Source organism: Macaca mulatta, chromosome 12 (genome assembly GCF_049350105.2).
Source record: "Macaca mulatta isolate MMU2019108-1 chromosome 12, T2T-MMU8v2.0, whole genome shotgun sequence".
Classification (NCBI taxonomy): domain Eukaryota; kingdom Metazoa; phylum Chordata; class Mammalia; order Primates; family Cercopithecidae; genus Macaca; species Macaca mulatta.
The window spans coordinates 113,447,969-113,473,071 of NC_133417.1; the positions used below are offsets into that span (position 1 = coordinate 113,447,969).

Consider the following 25,103-nt stretch of genomic DNA (forward strand, 5'->3'; position numbering starts at 1 on the left):
TTTTCTTTTAATGCTTTATTGAAATGAGTTTTAAACATTTTTTCATATGAGAACACAGTAAAGGCAATCAATGACAGATTAATTTTATTTTGGATTAACTCTTTGAAAATCTGCCTCCCACTCCATCTCTGTGCAATATTTAATGCCACACATTTGTAAAATATGCTACAAAGCCAGCTTGCTCTAATACAGAAATACTATATACTCTCTGAATTCTCCAGCAGTCTGCCAGTCACAATGAAGTAGCATAAGATCATACTTTTTTTTTTTTAACAAAATGTAGCCATGTAATATGCTTCTAAAAGAAGAAAGCTCAACATCAAAAATAACACTTCAATGCAGTTATATCAAAAACTAGTTGTAAAGAAAAATGTACTGGCAAAAGCTGTGGTTTTAAGATGATGCTTCTCATCTGCTCCCAGAGAATCTATTATGAAGTTCCATGGTACAATTCCAATTTTCTAAGTGACCTGCAGAATAAAAGATGATTTTGGTATCAAGCACATCAATTTAACATGGATACAAACATTAGCTTTAAGTCTATAGGAAGTTAAGGTCAAATATCAGATACTAACTTACTGACAAAGATAGATTAGATTAATGTAATTACAAAGGAATTTTCGTAGAATTATTCTGATATATTTGGAAATTGAGTTATATTTCCCAACTAAATACAATATGTGATCCCATACAGGATCTTATACAGAAGCAAAAAAAAAGCTTAAAAAGAACATTACTGGGTCAATTGACAAAATTGGTGTATAGAGAGTAGATTAAATAAAAGTACCAATAATAGATATTCTGAAGTTGATAACTATTCTGTGGTTATTTAAGAGAATGACTTTGTTCTTAAGAAATACACACCTAGGGACATAGGGTAAAGTGGTAGAGTATATATAACTTCTAATGGCTCAGAAAAAAAATTATATATCTTTATCTATATACAGAGAGACAAAGACAGAACATAATAAAGCTAATAGAACAAAACATTAACAATTTGTGACTCTGCATAAAAGGAATATGTGGGTTTTTTGTATATTATTCTTGCAAATTTTCTCTAAGTTTGAAGTTATTTTCACGTTAAAAGTTATACTTCTCTTAACCAGTACTACCCAAAGCAAATCAGTTTTTGGCCTTTTAGCAGTTACGTATTATGCTTGTAGGATACTATTTTGAATTTCTGATGTATTGCTTTGGATTTAAATTTAAATTGTCCTCTCTCTATGTCTCATTTCTTTCCACGATAGCATGAATTTTTCATGAGTGGTGATAAAGAGAGTGATTATATTATTGCTTGCCACTGTCCTGACACTTTTCTTTTCTTTTCTTTTTATTTTTTGAGAGACAGAGTCTTGCTCTGTCACCCAGGCTGGAGTGCAGTGGCATGATCTTGGCTCACTGCAAGCTCCGCCTCCCGGGTTCATGCCATTCTCCTGCCTCAGCCTCCCGAGTAGCTGGTACTACAGGCGCCACCACGCCCTGCTAATTTTTTGTATTTTTTCGTAGAGACAGGGTTTCACCGTGTTAGCCAGGATGGTCTCGATCTCCTGACCTCGTGATCCACCCGCCTCGGCTTCCCAAAGTGCTGGGATTACAGGCATAAGCCACCACGCCCGGCTTGTCCTGACACTTTTCTAAGCCTTTACACATAAAACTTATTTAGTGCTTGTAGCAACCCTATGAGGTAGGTACTATCATGACTTTTTAAAGAGATGAAAAACTAAAGCACAGAGAGATTAGGTAACTCACTCAAGTTATTAAGTGGGTAGCCTGGATTCAAGAAGTGTGCTATATTCTAGCTCTTTGGTATGGTCCTGTTCATTCCAAATTTATTTCCTAGTAATGTGCCCACTACTGACGCTTTCCCAGGACAATGCAATTAAAAAAAAAATCTTTAAAACTGTTCCCTAGCTGGGCACGGTGGCTCACACCTGTAATTGCAGTACTTTGGGAGGCCGAGGTGGGTGGATCCACGAGGTCAGGAGTTCGAGACCAGCCTGACCAACATAGTGAAACCCTGTCTTTACTAAAAATACAAAAACTAGCCAGGCATGGTGTTTGCACACCTGTAATCCCAGCTACTCAGGAGACTGAGACAGGAGAATTGCTTAAACCTGGGAAGCAGAGGTTGCAGTGAGCCGAGATCACATCACTGCACTCCAGCCTGGGCAACAGAGCAAGACTTCATCTCAAAAAAAAAAAAAAAACAAACTGTTTCCCAGAACACTGAGGGTTTTGTTTGTTTGTTTGTTTGTTTTGAGACAGAGTCTCGCTCTGTTGCCCAGGCTGGAGTGCACTGGTGCAATCTCAGCTATTACAACCTCTGCCACCAGGGTTCAAGCAATTCTCATGCCTCAGCTTCCCTAGTAGCTGGGATTATAGGTGTGCATCACCATACCCAGCTAATTTTTGTATTTTTAGTAGGGATGGGGTTTGCCTTGTTGTTCAGGCTGGTCTTGAACTCCTGACCTCAAGTAATCTGCCTGCCTTGGCCTCCCAAAGTGCTGGAATTACAGGCATGAGCCATTGTACCTGGCCAAGATTTTTTTAAAAAATAATTTCCTATTTTCTCTTACTCTATGAAGAAATTCGGTGGCTGGAAATAAATAAAAAATTCTGAATGAGGCATTGTTTTATCTTGAGGTTAAAAAAATTGTTCTTTAGCTAAAAGACATATAATATCTACAAGCCAAAAAGGAAAAATATTAAGCTCAAGTATTTAAAATGAAAATATTCTTCAAATACCAAGGTGTGAAAGCATGTTTTTCATCCATTTAATAAAATATTTATTCCTTTAATATTGAAAGAATTCTAAAAAACCAGTGAGACATACATATATGTATATTTATATGTATATGTGTAGCAAATATTTAAATGTCACAAGAAATATTAACAGTGATTATTTCTGAAAAGTGGGAAAGGGGTGTGAAGAAGAAGGAGTTCTTTTGCTTTTCATTTTATATTTTCTGTATGGCTTGAAAATTTTACTTATAAGCATGTATCACTATTAAAATTTTTAAAACTAGTTTAAAAGATACATTACCCAAGAGTTTGAAAAAATGCCTAAAATGCACAAATAATAAAGTGTGAAAGAAAAAACACAAAGGGTTTTTTGTCGTTTGATTGTTAAGAAAGGGCCTTTCTGGAAGGGATTCATCTCAGGGCCTGGGGCCCTACTAAAACATGGGCGTTTTTTCTTTTGACACTCCTGGGCTCGCAAGCATCAGTCAGCCTATAGAAAGGTCTGGTCCCCAGAACTGAGCCTTTGATACTATAGACAGGGTACAGAGATTTGAGAACCATCACCTAAGGACTCTTCACTTACTACCTACTGCCAATTCACTAAATAAAAATAGTTACTGAATCTCTGCTGCCTGCAAAGTACTTCATATACGTGTGAGAAATACTAAGGAAATAAAAGATATGCTTCCATCAAGAATCCAGCAATCTTCAGTGGTTGTGGAAGAAAACATATATGGAACAAAATTATATTTAAAAATAAGATACCAATGAGTAATGTTTAGGGGTAGGTTTTCCTTACATAGGGTCCATTGATGAGGCTTTGGGGGTTTTCTGTAAACCCCTATTTCAGAGATCTTTTTGTGTGTGTGATTAAGTTTGAAGTCTAGATTGTGTGTGTGTGTGTGTGTGTGTGTGTGATTTCTGGAGTTGTTACTGTTTTTTTCATTGTTCCTTTGTTTTGCTCTCTAAAACTTGCTGCTTCCAAACACATATAAAAAATGACCTCATTTTTCAAATTCTTCAAAAAATTCTTCAGAAACAAAGCTATGGTTCTAGAAAGTCTAATACCTTCGGCCGGGCACAGTGGCTAATGCCTGTAATCCCAGCACTTTTGGGGGCTGAGGCAGGAGTTTGAGACCAGCCTGGACAACGTGGTGAAACCCCGCCTCTACTGAACATACAAAAATTAGCCATATGTGGTGGGGCATGCCTGTAATCCCAGCTACTCGGGAGGCTGAGGCAGGAGAATCACTTGAACTCGGGAAGTGGAGGTTGCAGTGAGCTGAGATTGTGCCATTGCACTCCAACCTGGGTGACACAGCGAGACTGTCTCAAAAAGGAAAAAAAAAAGGAAAAAAAAAAGAAAAAGAAAAGAAAAAAAATCTAATACCTTCAAATCTTATTATAGCAAATACGTTTGAAAGAAAATTGAATATGGTGACAGTTTCCAAATAGTGCAGTTGTTCTGTTATCAGAATAACATTTATTAAAACCCTGATATGACCAAAGAATTCAGTCAGTTGCTAAAGCAGTTGCTATGATAAGGTTACATTTATAATTAATCAGATATAAGGGACAGAGAAGATAGTTTGCCTCTGAAATCTGAATAAATCCTAAGCCTCATGTAGTCCAGTCTATTCAGAGATTCAGTTTAAAAATGGATGGCACAACAGCCAAACTAAATAAAAATAAATTTCAATTGTCACTTGTTTCCTGATGCAAACCCAATCATAAGTCAGCATATCAGTTCTCAAAGTTCCCTTCCCCCTTTCTACCTTACAGCCTTCCAGCATATCTAACATTTCCCATTCAACAAAACTCTAAAATATCCCAGACACCCACCCTGTACCACTTTTCTGATTTTCTCCCCTCTCAGCTTTTATTCTTTTAATCAGAGAAGTCTCTCTGACTTCTGAAATTTTCTTTTCACGTTGCACGTGACAGCTGAGAGCCCAGAGCTGGAAGAACAAAGAGCCCTCCTTCCTGTCTCCTTTCTTTCCAGCCCTGTCCGTCTCTGACCATTCTCTGAATTCTGCCACATAAAAATCGGGAATCAGATGGGCAGGAGCAGGGGAGACATTAAGCAGGAAAAAAGAAAATTATTATTACTGAGAGAGGAATCAAGAATAGGAACATTTTGGATACAGATATTAATACAAACTTTCTCCTCAACGTATTATTTGCATCAACAGAGTAACAGCCAATTAACTTGTGGATAGTATTTTTCAAATGCTGAAAAGATAATAATGGCTAGTATTTATTTGGGGTTTACTCCGTGCTAAGCACTGTTCTAAACTTTTACCATGAATAATCTCGGTTAATCACCCCAACAACCTTAAGAGGTAGGTATCATTATTCTTCCTGTTTTGCAGAGGAGGAAACTAAGGCACAGAGAGTTTAGCTTGCCTGCTGTCACACCGCTGGTAAGCAGTGGGCTCTAGAGGCACCACCTCAGCCTCCTGAGTAGGTGGGACTAGAGGAGCGTGCCACCACGGCCAGCTATTTAATTTATTTATTTATTTATTTTTGAGATGGAGTTTCGCTCTTGTTGCCCAGGCTGGAGTGCAATGGCGCAGACCCAGAGCATCTGACTCCAAAGGCTAAACTTTTAACCACGCTATCAGGAAAGTACTCCCAAAATAGCTGGTATCAGTTTGGTCCAATTTACAATTTCACACCTACTTTGTTCTTTGGCTGTGTGTCTGAAAACCTTTGTGATGATTTCCATTCCGTGGCATTTGCTTCCTTTGTAGAGCTGCTGGTGGCATTTTTATTTGTTGTTCCCTTTCTTGACTTGACACCTACAGACAGATGTAGTAACCATATCTATATATAAAACTTTTTTAAAAAATGTGTACGTCCACAGTTTCATTTAATTTAATTTCATTAATTAATTATTTTTGAGATAAGGTCTCGCTGTGCTGCCCGGGCTGGAGTGCAGTGGTTTCATCAAGACTCATTGCAGCCTCCACCTCCTGGGCTCTAACAACCCTCCCACCTCAGCCTCCTGAGTAGGTGGGACTAGAGGAGCGTGCCACCATGGCCAGCTATTTTATTTATTTATTTATTTATTTATTTATTTATTTATTTATTTTTGAGATGGAGTTTCATTCTTGTTGCCCAGGCTGGAGTGCAATGGCGCAATCTCAGCTCACTGCAACCTCTGCCTCCCAGGTTCAAGAGATTATCTTGCCTCAGCCTCCAGAGTAGCTGGGATTACAGGCGCCCGCCACCACGCCCAGCTAATTTTTGTATTTTTAGTAGAGATGGGGTTTCACCTGTTGGCCAGGCTGGTCTCAAACTCCTACCCTCAAGTGATCCGCCCACCTCGGCCTCCCAAAGTGCTGGGATTACAGGATCACAGGCATGAGCCACTGTGCCCGGTTTATTTTTGTAGGGATGAAGTTTCACTAAGTTTCCCAAGCTGGTCTCAAACTTCTGGGCACACAAGAGATCCTTCCAGCCCGGCCTCCCAAACACTGGGATTACCAGTGTGAGCTACCCTGTCCAGCCCGCCCACAGTTTTAGATCCTTTGCTTCTGGAGTGCTTTGCTCCCATTACCAAAGCATCTGAGAAATAAGACTTCCTTGATTTCAGTAATGGAGGGAAATTAAGCCCTAAGAGCCCCTCGTTCTTTCAAATTCAACCAGACACAGAAATCGAATTCCCATGACAATTTTGACCTTACCTGGTGAGGCTATTTCCTAATCTCCTAGTTTTACTTACATTCCTCTAAGCAGATGAAAGTAACCAGGCTTACTCTGTTTGCGGGCGTATTCTGCTGCTTTGGGTGCTGTTAACATGGCAAAGGGGTGCAAGGAGAGGCGGAGACATGAAACTTGGGGAACCTGAAAGGAAAACAGTCCTACTTTTAAAATCTGTCCATCCTTTGTGGCACGAACACCTGCTAGTTACAGCGTTTGGCCTGTTTAATCAACTCTGCATCCTTGAGTCCAATTCTTGAGTACTGTCCATTGGACAGTACTCACAGTCCATTGATGGGGCGTGTGAAGCATATGAACATAAACTTGCACACGTGGCCTTTTGTTCCTGTACTTGGTTCCCATTGCCTAGAATGCCCTGTCACACACAGATACTCTTCACATAGTTCCCTTTATAGCCATTTCCTCCTTTTCTGCCCAGAGGCACCTACCTCTCTTTTACCATGTAACTCAAATGTCACCGCTTCTGAGAAATGTCTCCTGATGTCCTCCCATTCCCACTCTCCCTTGCTGGCAGAGCTCCCCCTGCCCACCTAATGCAGAAATGTTGGTTCACTCATCTGGCCAAAAGTCTTTAACAGGCACTTTACAGAAGAAGAAACATGTGAATAGTTGTCCATTGGTAATCAGGGGAATGCAAATTTAAACCACAGTGAAATACCATAATACACTTAACAGACTGACAAAACTGAAAAAGCCAATGTAGATAACCTGCATTGCTGGTAGAAATAGAATTGGCACAACCATTTTGGAAAGCAATTTAGCTTTATGTAGAGAGTTGAAGATGCTTATACCCACGGCTTAGCAATTTCATTCCTAGGCATATACCACACAGAAACTCTTTTGCTGTGCAACGCTTTTTGCTTTTGCAAGAAATAACTCGGCCAGGCGTGGTAGGTCATGCCTGTAATCCCAGCTCTTTGGGAGGCTGAGGCGGGTGAATCATCTGAGGTCAGGAGTTCAAGACCAGCCTGGCCAACATGGCAAAACCCCATCTCCACTAAAAATACAAAAAAATTAAGTGAGTGTGGTGGCGGATGCCTGTAATTCTAGCTACTCGGGAAGATGAGGCAGGAGAATTGCTTGAACCCAGGAGACAGAGGTTGCAGTGAGCCGAGATGGCATCGCTGCACTCTAGCCGGGGCAACAAGAGTAAAACTTCATCTCAAAAAAAAAAAAAAACTCAAGTGCCTGAAATGGAAAAATAGATGACAACATTGTGGTATATTCCTAGAGTGGAATACTGTATGTAGTGAAAAGACACTATAGCTATGTTAGTGCAGCAGTATTAATAAGTTTCTCAAACATAATGTTGAATGAAAAAAGAAAACCATTAAATGACACATTTGCTAATATTCTATTTATAAAAACTCAAAAAGTTGTGCAAACTTAAACAATATATAGATTAGAGATGCATATGTGGTAAAACTATAAAGAGGTAAAATATAGTAATCAACACATAATTCAAAATAGTGGTAACCTAGGGCGAAAGGAAGGGTATGAGACAGGAGAGGGTATGCAGAGAGCTTTAAAGCTGTTGATACTGTTCCATTTTACACACTTGGATTTGTTGGTTTGCTTGGTCTTTGTCCTTTAAATATATATTGTTAAGTGTTCATTTGGACACAATTAATATTGAAAGTGTGTTTTTAATCCCTCGTTTACTATTATTATTATTTTTGAGACAGGGTCTCACCCTGTCACCCAGGCTAGAGTGCAGTGGCGAGATCTTGGCTCCCGGCAGCCTCCACCTCCCAGGCTCAAATGATCCTCTCATCTCAACCTCCCAAGAAGCAGGGACTGTAGACACACAACACCACACCTAGCAAACTTTTGTATTTTTTGATAGAGACAGGTTTTTGCCACATTGCCTAGGTTGGTCTCGAACTCCTGGGCTCAAGTAATTCTCCTGCCTCAGCCTCTTAAAGGGCTGGGATTACAGGTACTGCATCCAGCCAATTCCTCATGATTAAGATCTGTCAATGTTGAACTTTTATTTAAAACATAGGTCCCTCCCCTTATCATGAAAACATTTTAAAATTTCTGCACAATTCAGTCTGAGTCAGCATCCTCCAAAAAGAGAAGATGCTTGGCAAATTACTGGAGTAAGTGTGAGAGAGTGGAAGCCCAGGCCTATCACGAAGGGACCAGGCTGCTGTCAGGAGGAAGGAGGCTGGCCATCCGAGTGGGGGTGAACTTGGAAATAACAGCACTAAAATGGAAGGTCCCCTGGTGCCACCATCGTGTACTCGATACGTGCGATCTTGATGAGTCCTCAGAGTGATCAGGTGTGTTTGGGGAAGTATAATCATGCCTGTTTAGACATGCCTATTTACATATGGTGAAACTGGGACTTGGAGAGAAATAACTTATCTGAAGACACACAGCTAGCAAGTGACAAAGCTGGGACTGGACATCATTCTGTTTGCCTGTGACATGCTCTGGACTTGGATGTCAGTTAGGATGGACTCGAATGATAGCCAGTCAGATGGACTCAAATGATAGCCAGTCAGACGCTGGGGTCGGGCTTCATGAAGAGAGAAGGGAAGCAGAGGTTCTAGTGCTGTCTGACCACCTGCCTTTGTCTCTTTTCTCTCTCTGATGTGCTCATTTCCACTCTCTCTGTCTCTCTCTTTCTCCATCAAATGGAGCTGAAGAATATTTTTATTTTTGTTTGATTTGTTGAAGGAAGATTTATGTTCTCTTTTCTTCAGGTTAAAATCGAATAAAACACGGTTGGGTGCGGTGGCTCAGCCTGTAATCCCAGTTCTTTGGGAGGCCAAGGTGGGTGGATCACTTGAGGTAAGGAGTTCAACACCAGCCCTGACAACATGGCAAAACCTCTCTACTAAAAATTTTTTAAAAATTAGCAGTGCACAGTGGCGCGCACCTGTAATTCCAGCTACTCAGGAGGCTGAGGCAGGAGAATCACTTGAACCCGGGGGACGGAGGTTGCAGTGAGGCAAGATGGCACCACTGCACTCCAGCCTGGGTGACAGAGTGAGACTCTGTCTCAAAAAAAAAAGAGTAAGACATTTTATATTTATCCGGGGCTAGTTGTCAATAACCCTCACTTGCATAACGCCTTTAGTTGAATTTTTTCTAGGAGTCCAGAATCCTCAGCAGAAAAAAGCTCCCTACAGCAAAATCCGCTCCCTCTCAGGAGGTAGAACATGAGTTGGGGAGCAATCCCGCGCCTATGACGCCTTTCTACCATCAGGTGGCAGCACATACTCCCGGAGAAAGTCATCAAGCCTAGCACAGTACCCATATTGTGTCATGTGGCCAATTCCAGTTGCAGGAAATTCTACATAATCTTATTAGTATTCAACAGAGTTTTAAGCTTTTGGTTGGGAAAGATTTTAGCTGTTGCTTAGGAGACATTTTATCGGAAGGAATCATTCAGATATATGTAACAATTAAAGAATCATCTCTGGCAATATCTTTTTTTTTTTTTTTAAACTCCTCTTTCTAGTTAAAACCATTTTTTGAAATTATGTTAAATTCCAAAAGATTCTTAAAATAGCCTTACAATTCAGTCTTTGAAATGCTACATTCCTATTGAGAGGTTCTGCTAATTCCTAATTCAAGACGTGGCAAAAGTCCCTGAGTGCAGCTGATGTGTAGCTCCAAGAGTAAGGCCTGAACTGGCGTTCTGGAAGTGGGGAGCCTGTGAGGCTCACGGGGCAGATCCTCAGACTCTTAGGCTCTCGTATTGGTAACTCAAATTACACCCTCTGTGATAACTGGTTGTCCAAAAGAGGCAAAGTTCACATTGTGTTAATAATACACGTGGATACTTGATTAGCTATTTAATTTTTGAATATTTAGAGCAGTAGCTCTCAATCTCATGTGATTTTGCCTCCCTGGGGACATTTGGCAAAGTCTAGAGACTTTTCTTTTTTTTGAGATGGAGTCTCCCTCTGTTGCCCAAGCTGGAGTGCAGTGGCACTATCTCCACTCACTGCAATCTCTGCCTCTTGGGTTCAAGCAATTCTCCTGCCTCAGCCTCCTGAGTAGCTGGGATTACAGGCACCCACTACCACACCCGGCTAATTTTTGTATTTTTAGTAGAGACGGGGTTTCACCATGTTGGCCAGGCTAGTCTTGAACTCCTGACCTCAAGTGATACACCCGCCTCGGCCTCCCAAAGTGTTGGGATTACAGGCGTGAGCCATGGCACCGGGCTGACATTTTTAATTGTCACAACTGGCGAGAAGCTACTTGCATCTAATGGGTAGAGGCCAAGGATGCTGTGAAACATCCCACAGTGCACAGGACAGCCCCAGACCTCCATTCCCTGAGTACCAGAACTTTAATTAAAGCTATTATTTGGAGGTTACCATGTGCCAAACACTAAGGGCTTCACTGATTCTAACTTACTTCATTCCCACAACAACCCCATCTTTGCGTCCCTGTTTTTACAAATGAAATTGAGAATTAGAGAGGTTAGAACATTTGCCCAGAATTATTCTGCTTGTAACTGTGGAGCTGGGATTCAAACCCAGGAGGCCAGGCTTTGGAATCCTAGTGCTTAACATTACACAATCTGCCTCTCGGATAACATCTATATATATACTACATATACATATAGTATATATACATATGTATACATATCTGTATATTATATATACATATACACATATGTATACATATATACAGATATGTATACATATATCGTAGTATAGTAATCAATGGCTCAATTATATATATACACACATGTATGTATATATAGTATGTTTGTGTGTGTGTGCGTGTATATAAAATCGAGCCATTATTCACATCACATAGCAATAAACAAATACAAGCAGCCAGGTGCAGTAGCTCACGCCTGTAATCCCAGCACTTTGGGAGGTTGAGGCGGGTGGATCACCTGAGATCAGGAGTTCGAGAACAGCCTGACCAACATGGCGAAACCCCATCTCTACTAAAAATACAAAATTAGCCAGGCATGGTAACGCACGCCTGTAATCCCAGCTACTCAGGAGGCTGAGGCAGAGAATCACTTGAACCCGGGAGGCGTAGGTTGCAGTGAGCCAAGATTGCGCCATTGCACTCCAGCCTGGGCAACAATAGGGAAACTCTGTCTCAAGAAAAAAACAGCAAACAAACAAACAAAAACTAAGACAAAAAACAAATACAAGGCTTTAAAGAAAAGTCAGCCCCTGTGACAATATTATCTCTCTCTGTTCTGAGCTGGTTATTGTCACTGGTTGTGAGAATGGGACTATGTGTCACTGAACAGAGAAGGTGCTGAACAAGGGCTCTTTAATGAATAAATGAGTGATCAGATGGATAGGTAGAGATTGGTTGGTCCACCTCTACATGGTCTGTCTTCCCCTTCTAGCACCTTTATTTATTTATTTCTTTATGAGACGGAGTTTTGCTCTGTTTCTCGGACTAGAATGCAGTGGCACAATCTGGGCTCCCTGCAACCTCTGCCTCCCAGGATCAAGGGATTCTCCTGCCTCAGCCTCCCAAGTAGCTGGGATTACAGACATGCACCACCACGTCCCGCTGATTTTTTGTGTTTTTAGTAGAGGTAGAGTTTCACCATGTTGGCCAGGCTGGTCTCGAACTCCTGACCTCAGGTGATCGAACCACCTCTGCCTCCCAAAGTGCTGGGATTACAGGTGTGAGCTACCACGCCTGGCCTTCTAGCAACTTTAAATGAACCTGATTTGTCTGAGCTACTCAGACACCCATGTTTGCAAACCTTCTTGAATGATAACCCAGCCAAGCCTGGAGGGGTCCACAGTGCCATCCTCTCGAGGATGTGATTTTCCATATTAATCTTTCGGTCATGTGAGTTGGGACCAACCAGTCAGATGTGCTGATACCTTTCTAGACCTTTCCCAGGTACCAGAAGATGACAGGAAGAAAACAGTGACTGAAACAGAAGGGTTTGGGGCTCACGCTTGCAGGTATATGTGCTGAGGGGTAGGGGAAAAGGAGAAAGGGCAGCCTAGAAGGGAGAAAGCTGCAGAAAAAGGCAAGCAGGAATGAAGCAGTATGATTTGCTTGGCTATCCAAGGAACACAGAGAGCTGGGCTTTCTTTGAAAACCAACATCTTGATCTCTGAGGAGGGTCAGGCCTGGGGTGGCTTATATGTCAGACAAGGTAAGCTCCAATATAGGATATAAGATCTATAGGAAAAGTAATCTTGGCTGGGTGTGGTGGTGCATGCCTGTAATCCCAGCACTAGGGGAGGCCAAGGTGGGAGGATTGCTTGAGCCCAGGAGTTCAAGACCAGCCTGTGGAACATAGGGAGACCCCATCCCTAAAATATTTTTTTATTATTATTATTTTTGAGACAGAGTTTCCGCTCTTGTTGCCTACGCTGGAGTGGAGTGGCGTGATCTCAGCTCACCACAACCTCCGTCTTCTGGGTTCAAGAGATTCTCCTGCCTCAGCCTCCCCGGTAGTTGGGATTACAGGCGACCACCATCACACCCGGCAAATTTTTTGTATTTTTAGTAGAGTTGGGGTTTCACCATGTTGGCCAGGCTGGTCTCAAACTCCTGACCTCATGTGATCCACCCACCTTGGCCTCCCAAAGTGCTGCGATTACAGGCGTGAACCATTGCGCCCTGCCTACAAAAAAAGTTCTTAAAAAGTTACCTTGTCTGACTTGCTCACCACTGTGTCCCCTGCACCTACAATTATACTGAATGAACAGATGAATGAATGAATGAATGAGTGAATGAATGAAGTGAGTTGAAACGAGAGGGATCAGAGAGAAAGTTCTGATTTTCACAATCATCAAGGGCATTTGAGTCTCAGGACTGCAGTCAGGTTACATATGGATTAAGGTGATAGGAAGTTTGGTTTTGATGTAAACACTTGACTCCTAAGGTGGACCTGGTGGGCTCTTGAACTCTACATGACCCCAGTGCTTGCACAATGATCTGCAGTAAAAGAGCAAGGGAGGCAGGCATTCCTGTGGCCCGGCCCTGCCCCTGCCCTGCCCTCCCTTCTGAATCCAGGTGGGGGCGGGGAAAGCCACAGTGTGAGCAGAAGACCTGGGCATGAGGGCGTTGGTTCTCCCCCTTCCTCCTTCCCACTGCATGGCCTTCACCACCCCACCTTCCTTTTCCTCTTCCCTCTTCCCTCTTCTAGAGGTATCCGAAGGTGAAGGGATCAGTAGTTCACCTCTAAATAGCAGTTCATATTTAAATGTTTACTTAATGTTCATACATTTACAAGTGTCAAAAATGGAAGTGGTCTTAAACATTAATCAGAACACCTTTTTTTTTTTTTTTAAGATCAGTCATATGGAGGCCCAAAGGAGGAAAGGGATGCATCTAGGGTTTCATAGTCGTGGAGTAAGAACTCAAACCCAGGTTTCTGAACTCCCAGGTCACTGCTGCTTCTACTGCTAATGATTTCAAAGTAGTTTCATGGGAGGAGCTGGGAGTGGAGCTCACACCTGCAGTGCAGCTACTTAGGAGGCTGAGGCCAGGATTTCGAGGATTACTGGGTCCCAGGAATTTGAGACCAGTAGTGATACCCGTCTTTAATAAAAGTAGTGTTGGCTGGGAGCGGTGGCTCACGCCTGTAATCCCAATACTTTGGGCGGTTGAGGCGGGTGGATCATGAGGTCAGGAGATGGAGACCATCCTGGCTAATGCGGTGAAAGCCCGTCTCTACTAAAAATACAAAAAATTAACCGGGCATGGTGATGGGCGCCTGTAGTCCCAGCTACTCGGGAGGCGGAGGCAGGAGAATGGCGTGAACCCGGGAGGCGGAGCTTGCAGTGAGCCGAGATCGCGCCACTACACTCCATCCTGGGTGACAGAGCAAGACTCCATCTCAAAAAAAACCAAAACCACAGCAGAATAAAATTCGGCCCCCAAGCCTGGTACTCTCTTTGCTGCCTCTTTGCTGACGCTTCTCAGCCTTACATGAGACACATTTGTTATTACTGCGTGGTCTTTTACATATGAAAGGCATTTCATAAACATGTTATTCAGGTAAGAAATGATTATGTCTGGTTTTGTACATTTTGATGCAAAACTGTTACTTCGTAATTGATGTCTGAAAATACGACATTATACATTTATACACTAAATAAATTCTCTCTAAAAATCCCTTATATTGACAATCCCGGGTCACCCTTACCTTGATGGTACCAGAACTGGCAGAAGAATCAGCCCCATAAATTCTAAAGACTTCCTCAATCGGGATACTGTTCTGTTAAACAACAACAGCATTAACAAAGTATGATCATACCATGGCTTTTCTTTTATTACAACACAAAGCTAGTATAGCTCCAGCATGTCTAAAACTGTGCTTGGGTATCATAAGTACTAAATACAGTAAATAACTTCTGATCAATGGAAGAATCAGTTTTCCAGATACCAATTAGTTATGTCTCTCATTCTTTTCTTTTTTCTTTGCCTCTTAAATAAATGTTCTCATATACAGTTTAGAAGTTAGTCTTTTTATTACGTTAAAAAATGAAGCATTTACTATTAGTAACTCCTAAACATTTAGAAACATTGGTTGAAAAATAATGTAAATATTCATTACTGTAAAAATGCTCAGAGTAGATGTGAAATATTCATATAGGCAAATGATATTCTTTTCCTTACCATTAAGATTCCAGCATAAGATGATAAAATCATAGCTTCTCGTTCTCTACGATTTGGATACATGGGTCTGCCACGGAATGGCATTTTCCTAATGGGGAATAGGAAATACAAGTGGAGGATTTATTCTTGTTCTTTTTGATGCCTGCTGAGGTTGTGATGATAATCGATAAGTAATCTGCAATGGCTGTGTGCTATCCGCTTATTTATCTTAATAAAACTGATGTGATTGTTCCTCCATCGGTGAAATCCAAACTTTGAATTTTTAACCTTCCAATAATGGTGATGAATTTGGCCTCATCTATCCATGTCTTCACAGCAGTCAAAGACTGGCAGACTGGCCACTGTGGGGGATGTTTACGGTTTTGTGAACCATTATCCTTTCCCGTTCTTGTGGCAATTTGCTTTGGGGGAACTACCTAACCCCACTGTAAGCCTATATGCTTCTAGGGGAGCCCACTACACCCCTAGATTCCAAAGGTGAAAAATACACTGTGGACTGAGCTGTCAGTGTATTCTACCTCCCCTGCACTGCCACTGTCCAACCCTAGACAAGTCAGGTAACAGCCACTGAGACACAATTATGTGATGAAAAAAAAATATATATATATGTGTGTGTGTGTGTGTGTGTGTGTATACATATATCTCCACCCTTACTCTGATAATGAAATAGGCTGAAACTAGAAATGATGTTCACCCTGAGGAAATGGAGTCAAGAGGTAGATCCATATGACATTGTTTGAGTTTTGAATTAAACCATGCCTAACACAGTCCTACCCGTGGACTTTTCAGATTCAAGGGCAATAAAATCTACTCCCCACCTTTTTTTGCTTAAGGCTGTTCAAATTGGATTTTCTGCTCATTGCAGCTAAACCCTGTTACATCTCTCTAGGATCAAGTGTGTAGTCCAGAGCCATTGAGTAGAAAAAAAAATAACAGGCCTCTGGAATAAGCGATTTGATCCTGTCCTCATTAGTTCTGTGTTCTTACCAATTGAGTGAATCTGCCTGTACACTCCCTACACACGACAGAAAATGCCAGTAATCCCAGAAAGAAAATTATTCTGCGCTTCAAATAGCTCAGCTGAGATACATATCTGCCTAAATGCTTAAGAATTTGTGTTTGGTAGTCCTTAGGAAAAGATTACAGCCTTTAACCGTAGAACTGACTGTTTGAAATTATGGCATGTACACAGTAAAGCAGTCATGTTTCTAACACAGAGCATTCTTTATTTTTGAGATGGAGTCTCACTCTGTTGCCCAGGCTGGAGTGCAGTGGCACAATCTTGGCTCACTGCAACCTCCGCCTCCTGGGTTCAAGTGATTCTGCTCTCCTGCCTCAGCCTCCTGAGTACAGGTGTGCACCACCATGCTGGGCAAAGTTTTGTATTTTTTTTTTTTTTTTTTTTTTTTTTTGAGACGGAGTCTGGCTCTGTCACCCAGGCTGGAGTGCAGTGGCGCGATCTCGGCTCACTGCAAGCTCCGCCTCCCGGGTTTCCGCCATTCTCCTGCCTCAGCCTCCCGAGTAGCTGGGACTACAGGCGCCCGCCACCTCGCCCGGCTAGTTTTTTGTATTTTTTAGTAGAGACGGGGTTTCACCGTGTTAGCCAGGATGGTCTCGATCTCCTGACCTCGTGATCCGCCCGTCTCGGCCTCCCAAAGTGCTGGGATTACAGGCTTGAGCCACCGCGCCCGGCCAAGTTTTGTATTTTTAATAGAGACGAGGTTTTACCATATTGGCCAGGCTGGTATTGAACTCCTGGCGTCAAGTAATGAGTCTGCCTCGGCCTCCCAGAGTGCTGGGATTACAGGCATGAGCCACCGCACCTGGCCCCTTAAGATACAACATTCTGTGCAAGAAAGTCTTTTATCTCACAGAAGTCAATTGGTAGAGATGCAAAACATGGAAACATGTAACTTCTTCAAGTTGGCAACTGTGGAGGTTCCTCAGGTGTCTCGTTGAAGGGGATATTCACCCTGTAGTGTTTTCAAAGCAGAGTGCCTCATGATGGAAGATGTTAGGGCTGGAACTTCCTCAATCGTTAATCATAGGCACAAATTAAAGAGGAAAGCAACAAACCTATTTCAACTTACAGTTCCTCCCACTCCAACCAAGTTAAGTCTTCTGAGGGATGCAGCCATTGCAAAGCAACACTGATGGCCAAGTCATAGTGTGCCTGGGAGCAAGAAGCACAGAAAGCAAAGAAACAGGCTTAGACATTGGCTGAAGTACTCTCTGGACCCAATGGCAATGGTACTGCTAAGCCTATTCTAGTCTGTCATGTCCAAAATGGGAAGGATCATTAGCTTTAATAACCTGATGCTCAGACAGATTTTTTTTTTTTTTTCTCAGACCTCACCTCACAGGGATGAATCAGTCAGAAATATTTTGGGATCTTCAGACATTACATTTATTTCCCACTAGAGCAGTTATCTGATTTCTGTGATTTGGAAACGAAAGGAGAGATCAGTGAAGAATTATAAACTTGGAATCAGAAAATCTGGGCTCAAATCTAGGTATTGCCAAAAATTCATGGAATATCCTTAGGTGAGTAACTGATGCTCTCTGGGCCTCAGTTTCCCTAAATTTTAAAATAGAAAAAGGTAAGGCTGGGGGACCAGGGCTGCAGGGAACAATTTCTGGTTCCCTGAGTAGAATGTAAGAAATGTGCTTCCAGGGCTGCAGGGGCAGTGTGGTGAGAATTTGGAAGGATGGGCCATTTTATGTCTACCTGGAGAGATAGCTAGAATCCCAAGAAGCTTCAGAGACGAAAGCTTCATTGAAGCTGGGGCTTGTGGGATGAGAATGTCTACAGATGGGGAAGGAAATCACAGGTAGAGGAACTATAATGAAGCAAGGATGGGGCAGGCGGGGAGCGGGATAGACCTGAGTAAGTGACTTGCTGAGAGTTTTACACGCACACACAGTAAAAAGCTGAGAACCAATGCAGAGGCTCATTTTTATCCTAGTGACCACCTTTTCCTAGTAATTCCTAAGAGTTCCTGTTCAGTAAGCATATTTACCATTTGTCTATCAAAATATTCCTTCTCTCCTTTCAGTCCCCACACACAGAAAAGGGAAGATTGGTTTTGTTTTTAATTATTGTAGAGGCGTTCTTAAGTTTTAACATTTTTAAACAGTGGAGTTATTTCTTCCAGGGACTGAACCAAACTGAACAGGGAACCTAAATGAATAAATAAACAGGAAGAATGGGACCATGACCAGTTGTTGCAACCTGATCCGAGGTTTGACGCCTTGGCATCACCTGTTTGCTCATTTGAAATGCAAATTCCTAGGCCGTGGGCCCACCCCATTTCACCTCCTGAATCAAAACAGCCTTGTAATATGACCTCATTAAAGTTTGAGAAGCACTGCTCTAATCTACTTAATTTATCTGTTTAATATGTGTACAGAGAGAATAAGGCTTAACTGTTTCCTTAGCTCCAGGGTAGTTTTGAAAGCCAGTGAGACTGACTCTACTTTAGTCAGAGAAGAAGAGAGGGGAGTGGAGGGACAGAGTCTTTTTTATTAGTGCAAGGATAGTAAATGGGCAGTGGAAAAACAGGGTGTGCTGATTTCTTTTGAGTTAGATCTTTATATGGTTTCTTCCTTAATTTCTGTGATGTGAACTTTCAGATCCTGAGTCTGGGTTTCAAAATAAATAACACCAAGGATTTTTAGGGTTACTTAATTTATTTGGTTTTCCCCCACTGATGCAAATGGTAAAGAAATTATTTTGAGAACTACGTGATAGCTAATTTTATCAAACTCTTAACTCCACGGATGTAACATTTTGCCTTGCATTGATTTTGCTTTTTAATCTTCTTTCCTAATAGCAAATAACTCTCATGATTTTTATTTTCTCATTCTCTTTTTGCTTTCTGGTTAGTGGGTTGAAATGACCATATGAACAATCTCAGGGTGAGGAGAAGATGAGGAAGAGGACATTTGGGGGATGGGTGTCAATATTAGCCTTGTTTATTGTATAAATTAGATCCTTTTTCTGTCTCTTTAATACACATATAACACAAATATGACTCGCATCAGCATGCCTTTCTTTACCATATCATCTAGAGAGGTGAGTTGCCTTCTTCCTTTTGGGTCAAATTCATTTTCCCGAAGTCTGATGCCAATATAATCTCCCCTTAAAAGCAAGAGAGCAGCATTGAACCATTGAAGTGACACAGGCTCAGTCTGCAGAAAAAGGCTTTTTTTTTCCCCATCCCTCCCTCCTCCACCAAAATACAACAGAAGTTGCTGATACTCTGGTAGCTGAGTTAATATTCAGTTCTGGTTTACATGGTAATTCTACAGTGCTGCAGTTTAAAATGTCTAACCATAATTAGCTGAAATAACATTTATCTAAAAATTAAACTCAACTGGAACAGAACTTACAGGAAAGTAAATAATATGCCAAATACCCACACACAGAAATGGTTTTACAAGACCAAAAGGATTGAGACACACTGTTTAAAATAATCATTTGCTTCCCATGTTAAATTCAAGCAGCATGTCCAAAGTTGATAAATTCCAGATACATAAAATTCTGTAGGTAAGTATTCTTTTCCATAAGGTTTTTTCTCTTTAGAATGCAAATACCCTTAGGAGGAGGAGTGCATGAAAACTTATTAGTGATTCCACTTTAGTTTATCCTTAGCAGATCCTTTCCTAACAGTGACTTTTAAGAAAAGAAGGTAAAATAAGCACCATGAGGAGAGAAGAGAGAGAGGTGCTACCCTGGGAATGTCAGAGAGAGGAAATGCGTGCAGGAAAAGAAGGACTATGGCATCTCCCAGGTTGATTTCGGCACATCTCACAATTTTACGTAAGGTGGAGAATAAGTTTATTTCTGGCTTCTAAAATCTTTTCTTCTGAGTCACTAAGCTTAACTAGATTGATAAAAATTCTTAAATTTCTACTGAAATTTCAGGATACTTTAAAGTAGCCTAAATGTATTCTTTGGATATAAACTTGTATTTATATCACTTTTGAAATTCCAAATCTTTGGATGAGATATGTGGAAGAGTTGGCATTCCTGATCATGGTTTGTTCTTTATTATTCTATTGGTCTCTAACATATAACACAAATATGACTCGCATCAGTGTGCCTTTCTTTACCATATAATCTAGAAAGGTAAGTTCCCTTCTTCCTTTTGGGTCAAATTCATTTTCCTGAAGTCTGATGCCAATATAATCTCCGCTTAAAAGCAAGAGATGAATATGAATTCACATACATGTGCATACACATATATGTGTGCACGTGTACTATATATGAATTCACATATGTGTATACATGTATATATGTACATATATGTAAATTCATAGTTTCTTCTAGTATTTCTTAAGGGCTTGTTAAAATTATCTTAGAAGGCCAAGAAAAGATATTTGATGGGGATGGTGATAGCTTTTTTATGAAAAGGGTATTACTGTTGTGTCTATAACACATATGAGATAGAACATAATCTTTCTTTTTTCTTTTTATATGGTTTGTGATCTTTCACCAACATTCGTTAAGTACAAGTCAAAAAAAAACTACCATGGGAGGAAAACATTTCTTTCGAAGGAAACTTGATGTTTTCTGTGTTTGTTTTAAAAATGGTCAGATGTCAAGAAAAAGGAGATGAATTTCTTAGTCAATAAGGCTGACAATAAAAGAGGCAGAGCAGGAGGCTGCAATTCAGATGCTGGGCCCTTTCAGGAATCTCTCGTATACCTTTTACCAGCAGAGGCAGACCCTTTCAACGGTGCATCCTGCCTACACAGGCTGACTGGGACATAGGCTCAGCTCTCAGGCTCTAGAACGCAGATGCCTTGAATGTGCAGGCTGCCAGCAGAAACATCCTCCCAAAAGTTTCAGCATCCTGCCTTGCACCACATGTGAGGCCTCCCTGGCAGGAGACCGAGAGAGGCCAGATCACCCTCTGGTTTTCTCCTACCATGCAGAAATAGATTCTTCCTTTGATTTTTACCCGCTGCCAATACCCAAGCCATCTATGACATGAAATCCACTGAATGCCAAGTGTCATAAATGAAAGTTATTCTCAATCATACTTACAAGAGCTTTTTCATTTCCTTCTTTATGAGCCTTCTTTCCATGTTAAAGGCTTAGCCAGCTGAGCAGGTATCTGCAGCTAACAGTACACTTGAGATCCTGTGGGAAGACCCAGCTTCTCTGAGCCTAGAGGCTACAGCAGCAAATCAGAGAGAATTTGAGTTAGGGATGCTATCACTCCAAATACCAGTCATGGAGTCCTAGGCTCTGGAAGGGATCCGAGGGAGCACCTCATTCAGGCCTCTTATTCAGCAGATTCGAGGTCAAAAAGCTGCCTGGAGGCTCATGCACTGTACTTTGTATTTATTTGATACCTTTTATTCCTTCCAAATTTTTCCAGCACTTATTTACTTAATTTACTCTTCCTTGCAATAATCTAGCAAGTAAAACCAAAATGGTTTGTGTAATAGCTGATGAGACTATTCGGGCAGAACCATCCAAACTAGATGGATGTGATCCATCTAGATCTAAATGCGTTTGGGTTTTTCTGTGAGCATAACTCCCAGTGAGTTCACCCTGGCTCAGTGGTTCATAATGCAGTTTTCCATAGACTCCATCTATACCCTCCTATGGCCAGGAGGTCCTTGGAAGAAAATGTGGTTATGGGAAATATGTCTTCAATTCCCACCCCTGCACTGAACCAGAAATTGAAGATCAGGTGATGGGGTCAAAAGAGGTCTGAAGTCATCAAAAAGGAGTCTGTAGAAAATCATCACTGTTGAATGGGGTACTCAGGGAGAGGTATAAATAGGGTATCTATCTGTGATGTTTTATTTATTATTAAATTTATTTTATGGTTGGGCCACTATCTGTGATGTTTTATTTATTTTTAAATTTATTTTATGGTTGGGCCACTATGACCAAATAGTTGTTCAGACATTATCCCGGATGTTTCTGGTGTTTTTTGATGAGATTATCATTTAATTCAGTGGATTTTGAAAGCAGATTGCCCTCTATCTGAGTGAGCCTTGTCCAATCAGTCAAAAGCCTTCATAGAACAAAAGACTGACCTCCCCCATGCAAGAAGGAATCTGCCAGTAGGTAGCCTTTGGATTCAAACTGCAACTCTTCCCTGAGTCTGCAGGCAGCTGGCCTCCTCTATCAGATTTTGGACTGGCCAAGACCCCACAATCATGTCAACCAATTCCTTAAAATCAAAATATTTGAGCAAAAGAGATGGTTAAGCCTATACTGCACCGTGTGTGTGTGTGTGTGTGTGTATCCACACACATCCTGTCAGTTCAATTTCTCTGAGGAACCCCAATACTCAAATATAACAAAATGTTAGTAGTTATTGACTCCAGAATTCTAAACCTATGGGTGTTTATTATACTACCCTTTGTACTTTTAAAATTGTACGTGTATTTAAATCACTACTCTAAAGATGATTGGAAAACAAACTTTAGACACGGTTTTTTAAAAAATGGTACCATATAAGCTTCACTTGATTCAGCTCTACTAACAGTAAGCAAAGAGCAAACAGGATGGCGCTGATCTAAATAAAGTATTCCCTAGTCCACCTTCGTTATTTTGGATAAATTTTTTTTTTTTTTTTTTTTTTTTTTTGAGACAGAGTCTCACTCTGTTGCCAGGCTGGAGTGCAGTGGCACAATTTCGGTTCACTGTAACCTACGCCTCCTGGGTTCAAGCGATTCTCCTGCCTCATCCTCCCAAGTAGCTGGGATTACAGGTGCATGCCACCATGCCCAGCTAATTTTTTTGTATTTTTAGTAGAGACAGAGTGGTGTCACCACATTGGCCAGGATGGTCTCCATCTCTTGACCTTGTGATCCACCCGCCTCGGCCTCCCAAAGTGCTGGGATTACAGGCATGAGCCACCGTGCCCGGCCATTTTGGATCATTCTTGCTGCTGCTACATCTGCTTCAGTTTTTGGGGAGTGAACGGGATGTGGATAAGATGAAAGTGGGAAGAAAGTAAGAGCATTTCACAGGAAATTGATTAAGTATCAAGACAATAATATTGCCCCCTACAGAGTCAACGGGGAGAGAATGCAGCAAGCCATAGAGGTGGCCCCATTGCCTAGAGAAGAAAGAGCACTGGACCCAGGAAAGCCACACTCGTTGACGTGGCTGTGCATCTTCTGCTTCCCAGCCTCAGGTATTATCCTAAAAAGATGGGCCTGGCTAACATTGCCTAGAGCACTTGTTACCCCAACATTCTGTAACTCTATAAAGTCTGGCATGCATTAAAATTCTTCTGATTCAATAATTTGGAAAAACATTTGTTGCTAGACTATTTGGCCTATCTCAATTCCTTGAAGGGGACTAAGGCACACTTAGCATGTGCTTTAATCCATTCTTGTCTTGTAATTCTGAGCAAGCCCTTTGAGTTTCAGACTTACAAGTTATAATATTTGCGTTGCTCGGTTGTTGTGACAGCTTCCTCTTAGATCATCCCTCATCCTCCCCATCCCCTGCCCCCCACCACCGCCATTCAATATAGTATAATATGCAAAGGTTTCGATCTTTAAAATATGAGTATATCCCACTCCCAAACCACTAAGCTGTAGCTCAGAAGACCCTGTGAGGCCACCAACTAGCTGTGCACCTTGAACAAATTAATTTGCCTCTCTATGTTTCTTCATTTCTTCCTCTGTAAAAAAAAGCATTGCATGATTGGAGAGATTCCTTACAGCTGTAGAAGTGAGTGATTTATAGGCATTTAGTAGCTACGCCTGGTTTAAAGAAGGCCATTTGCACAGACTCTGATTCAGCTAGATTTGAATTCTGCCAGTTACCCCTCTTCTCTGACTATAGAGCTCTAAAGAAAACAAGACCGCTGTGTGTTTTGTGTGTGGCTGAAAGCACACACAAAAGAGGTACTGGAAAGATGTCAGCTGTCTCAGGCTTTAACTGTTTCATTGAAACAATTCCCTAGAAGTCAGAGCCCCCAGATTCTATAGGAATATCATTTCCTGGAGAATATCTGCACATTCCATGCAGGTTCCCTGCTGCACCCCTGCAATCTCTTGGGCTATTCTATTAGGTCTCTTGGGCTATTCTATTAGGTGCCTGCTCTTAACAAATTCCCCTTTGAGAATTGCTCACCAACCGGAGACCTATTCCAGTGCTTTTGTTCTTTCTCTGCTTCTGGAGGCATGCTGGAGCATCCGCGCGTCTCAGACTGGTGCTCACAGACATCAGGATAACATGCTTTTTCCTGGTTGCTAGGAAACGGTGAATGAATTAAAATCATTTGTTTTTAAAAATACACTCCCCCACGCCCACCCCCATTAAGGGTTGAGGGAGGATGAAAAGTCATATATTTGGGACAGGATTGTGATCCTGGCCTGAAGTTCACGTGTCTTTTTACCTGAGTAGGCTTGTGTTTCCCATCTAAATGATTAATTGAAAAGCCAGGAGGATGGGAGGAGTTTACCTCCCCTGGAGTTTTTTATAGCATTTGGCTGCAGACATAGGAATCAATTGACTAAGCAAGGATTGCTGGGGAAGCTAGTAAAACTCTGACTCCTACATACTTAGGGTGCCCCAAAGTACCCAATGACGCAAAGATCATTCTACTTGGTGAATGTCAACACAAAACAGTGGCAATCCTGAAGAAACATCACCTGGGTTCAAACCATCACCATCTTTCTAATGATAAATGAGATCCCTGCCCACACACCTGCCTCCTTGTCTTAAACACTTGCTCCCTTGCTTAAAGCTTGCTAATGGTTTCTGTCTGTGTCTCCTCTATACCACTAGACTGGGGGCAGAGTTTGTTCTTCTGGCCATCTACAGCTGGGTGTCTGTTGTTGATACCTCTTAATCTTTATTTCCACTCCTTTCCACTGGCCAAGTAAGTCAGTTGATTACCTGAGGTCGCATTATGGAAGACACTGAAAAAACCATAGATTTGGAATTTTCTAAACTAGTTGTTCACTCCATATTGAGTTTATGTTGTACCTAGACACTTCTGGGTTTGGTGAGCCTGAAGTTTATACATTATGGGGACCCTGTTTAATAAAAACAA

At 41.5% G+C, this 25,103-nt stretch overlaps 1 protein-coding gene across 3 annotated transcripts; it reads right to left on the bottom strand.

Moving 5' to 3' along the window:
- C12H2orf80 (chromosome 12 C2orf80 homolog) lies at positions 1-24,256 on the bottom strand. Of its 3 annotated transcripts, none has more exons than XM_028831050.2 (9): positions 24,183-24,256; positions 21,113-21,208; positions 19,120-19,201; positions 17,151-17,233; positions 15,061-15,148; positions 14,588-14,659; positions 6,504-6,591; positions 5,425-5,543; positions 1-470 (listed from the first exon to the last, which is right to left on the bottom strand). In XM_028831050.2, the coding sequence occupies exons 2-9, from the start codon at positions 21,151-21,153 to the stop codon at positions 462-464; spliced, it is 582 nt and encodes a 193-aa protein (XP_028686883.1). In that variant the 5' UTR covers positions 21,154-21,208; positions 24,183-24,256; the 3' UTR covers positions 1-461. The 3 variants fall into 3 exon arrangements, with proteins under 3 accessions (XP_028686883.1, XP_014966306.2, XP_014966304.2); XM_015110820.3 differs by having other exon boundaries at positions 21,113-21,242; XM_015110818.3 differs by having other exon boundaries at positions 21,113-21,242; positions 24,179-24,256.
- Positions 24,257-25,103: the final 847 nt, after the last annotated feature.

Bases quoted from the DNA above. Each gene is read 5' to 3' on its own strand.
- C12H2orf80 (XM_028831050.2), bottom strand. From the start codon at position 21,153: ATGGAAAGAAGGCTCATAAAGAAGGAAATGAAAAAGCTCTT. The intron at 6,592-14,587 runs GTAAGGGTGACC...TTTTCCTTTCAG, and splicing joins CCAGTTCTGGTACCATCAAG to GTTCCCCAAGTTTCATGTCT. The intron at 5,544-6,503 runs GTAAGCCTGGTT...ATCTGTCTGTAG, and splicing joins AGAATACGCCCGCAAACAGA to GTGTCAAGTCAAGAAAGGGA.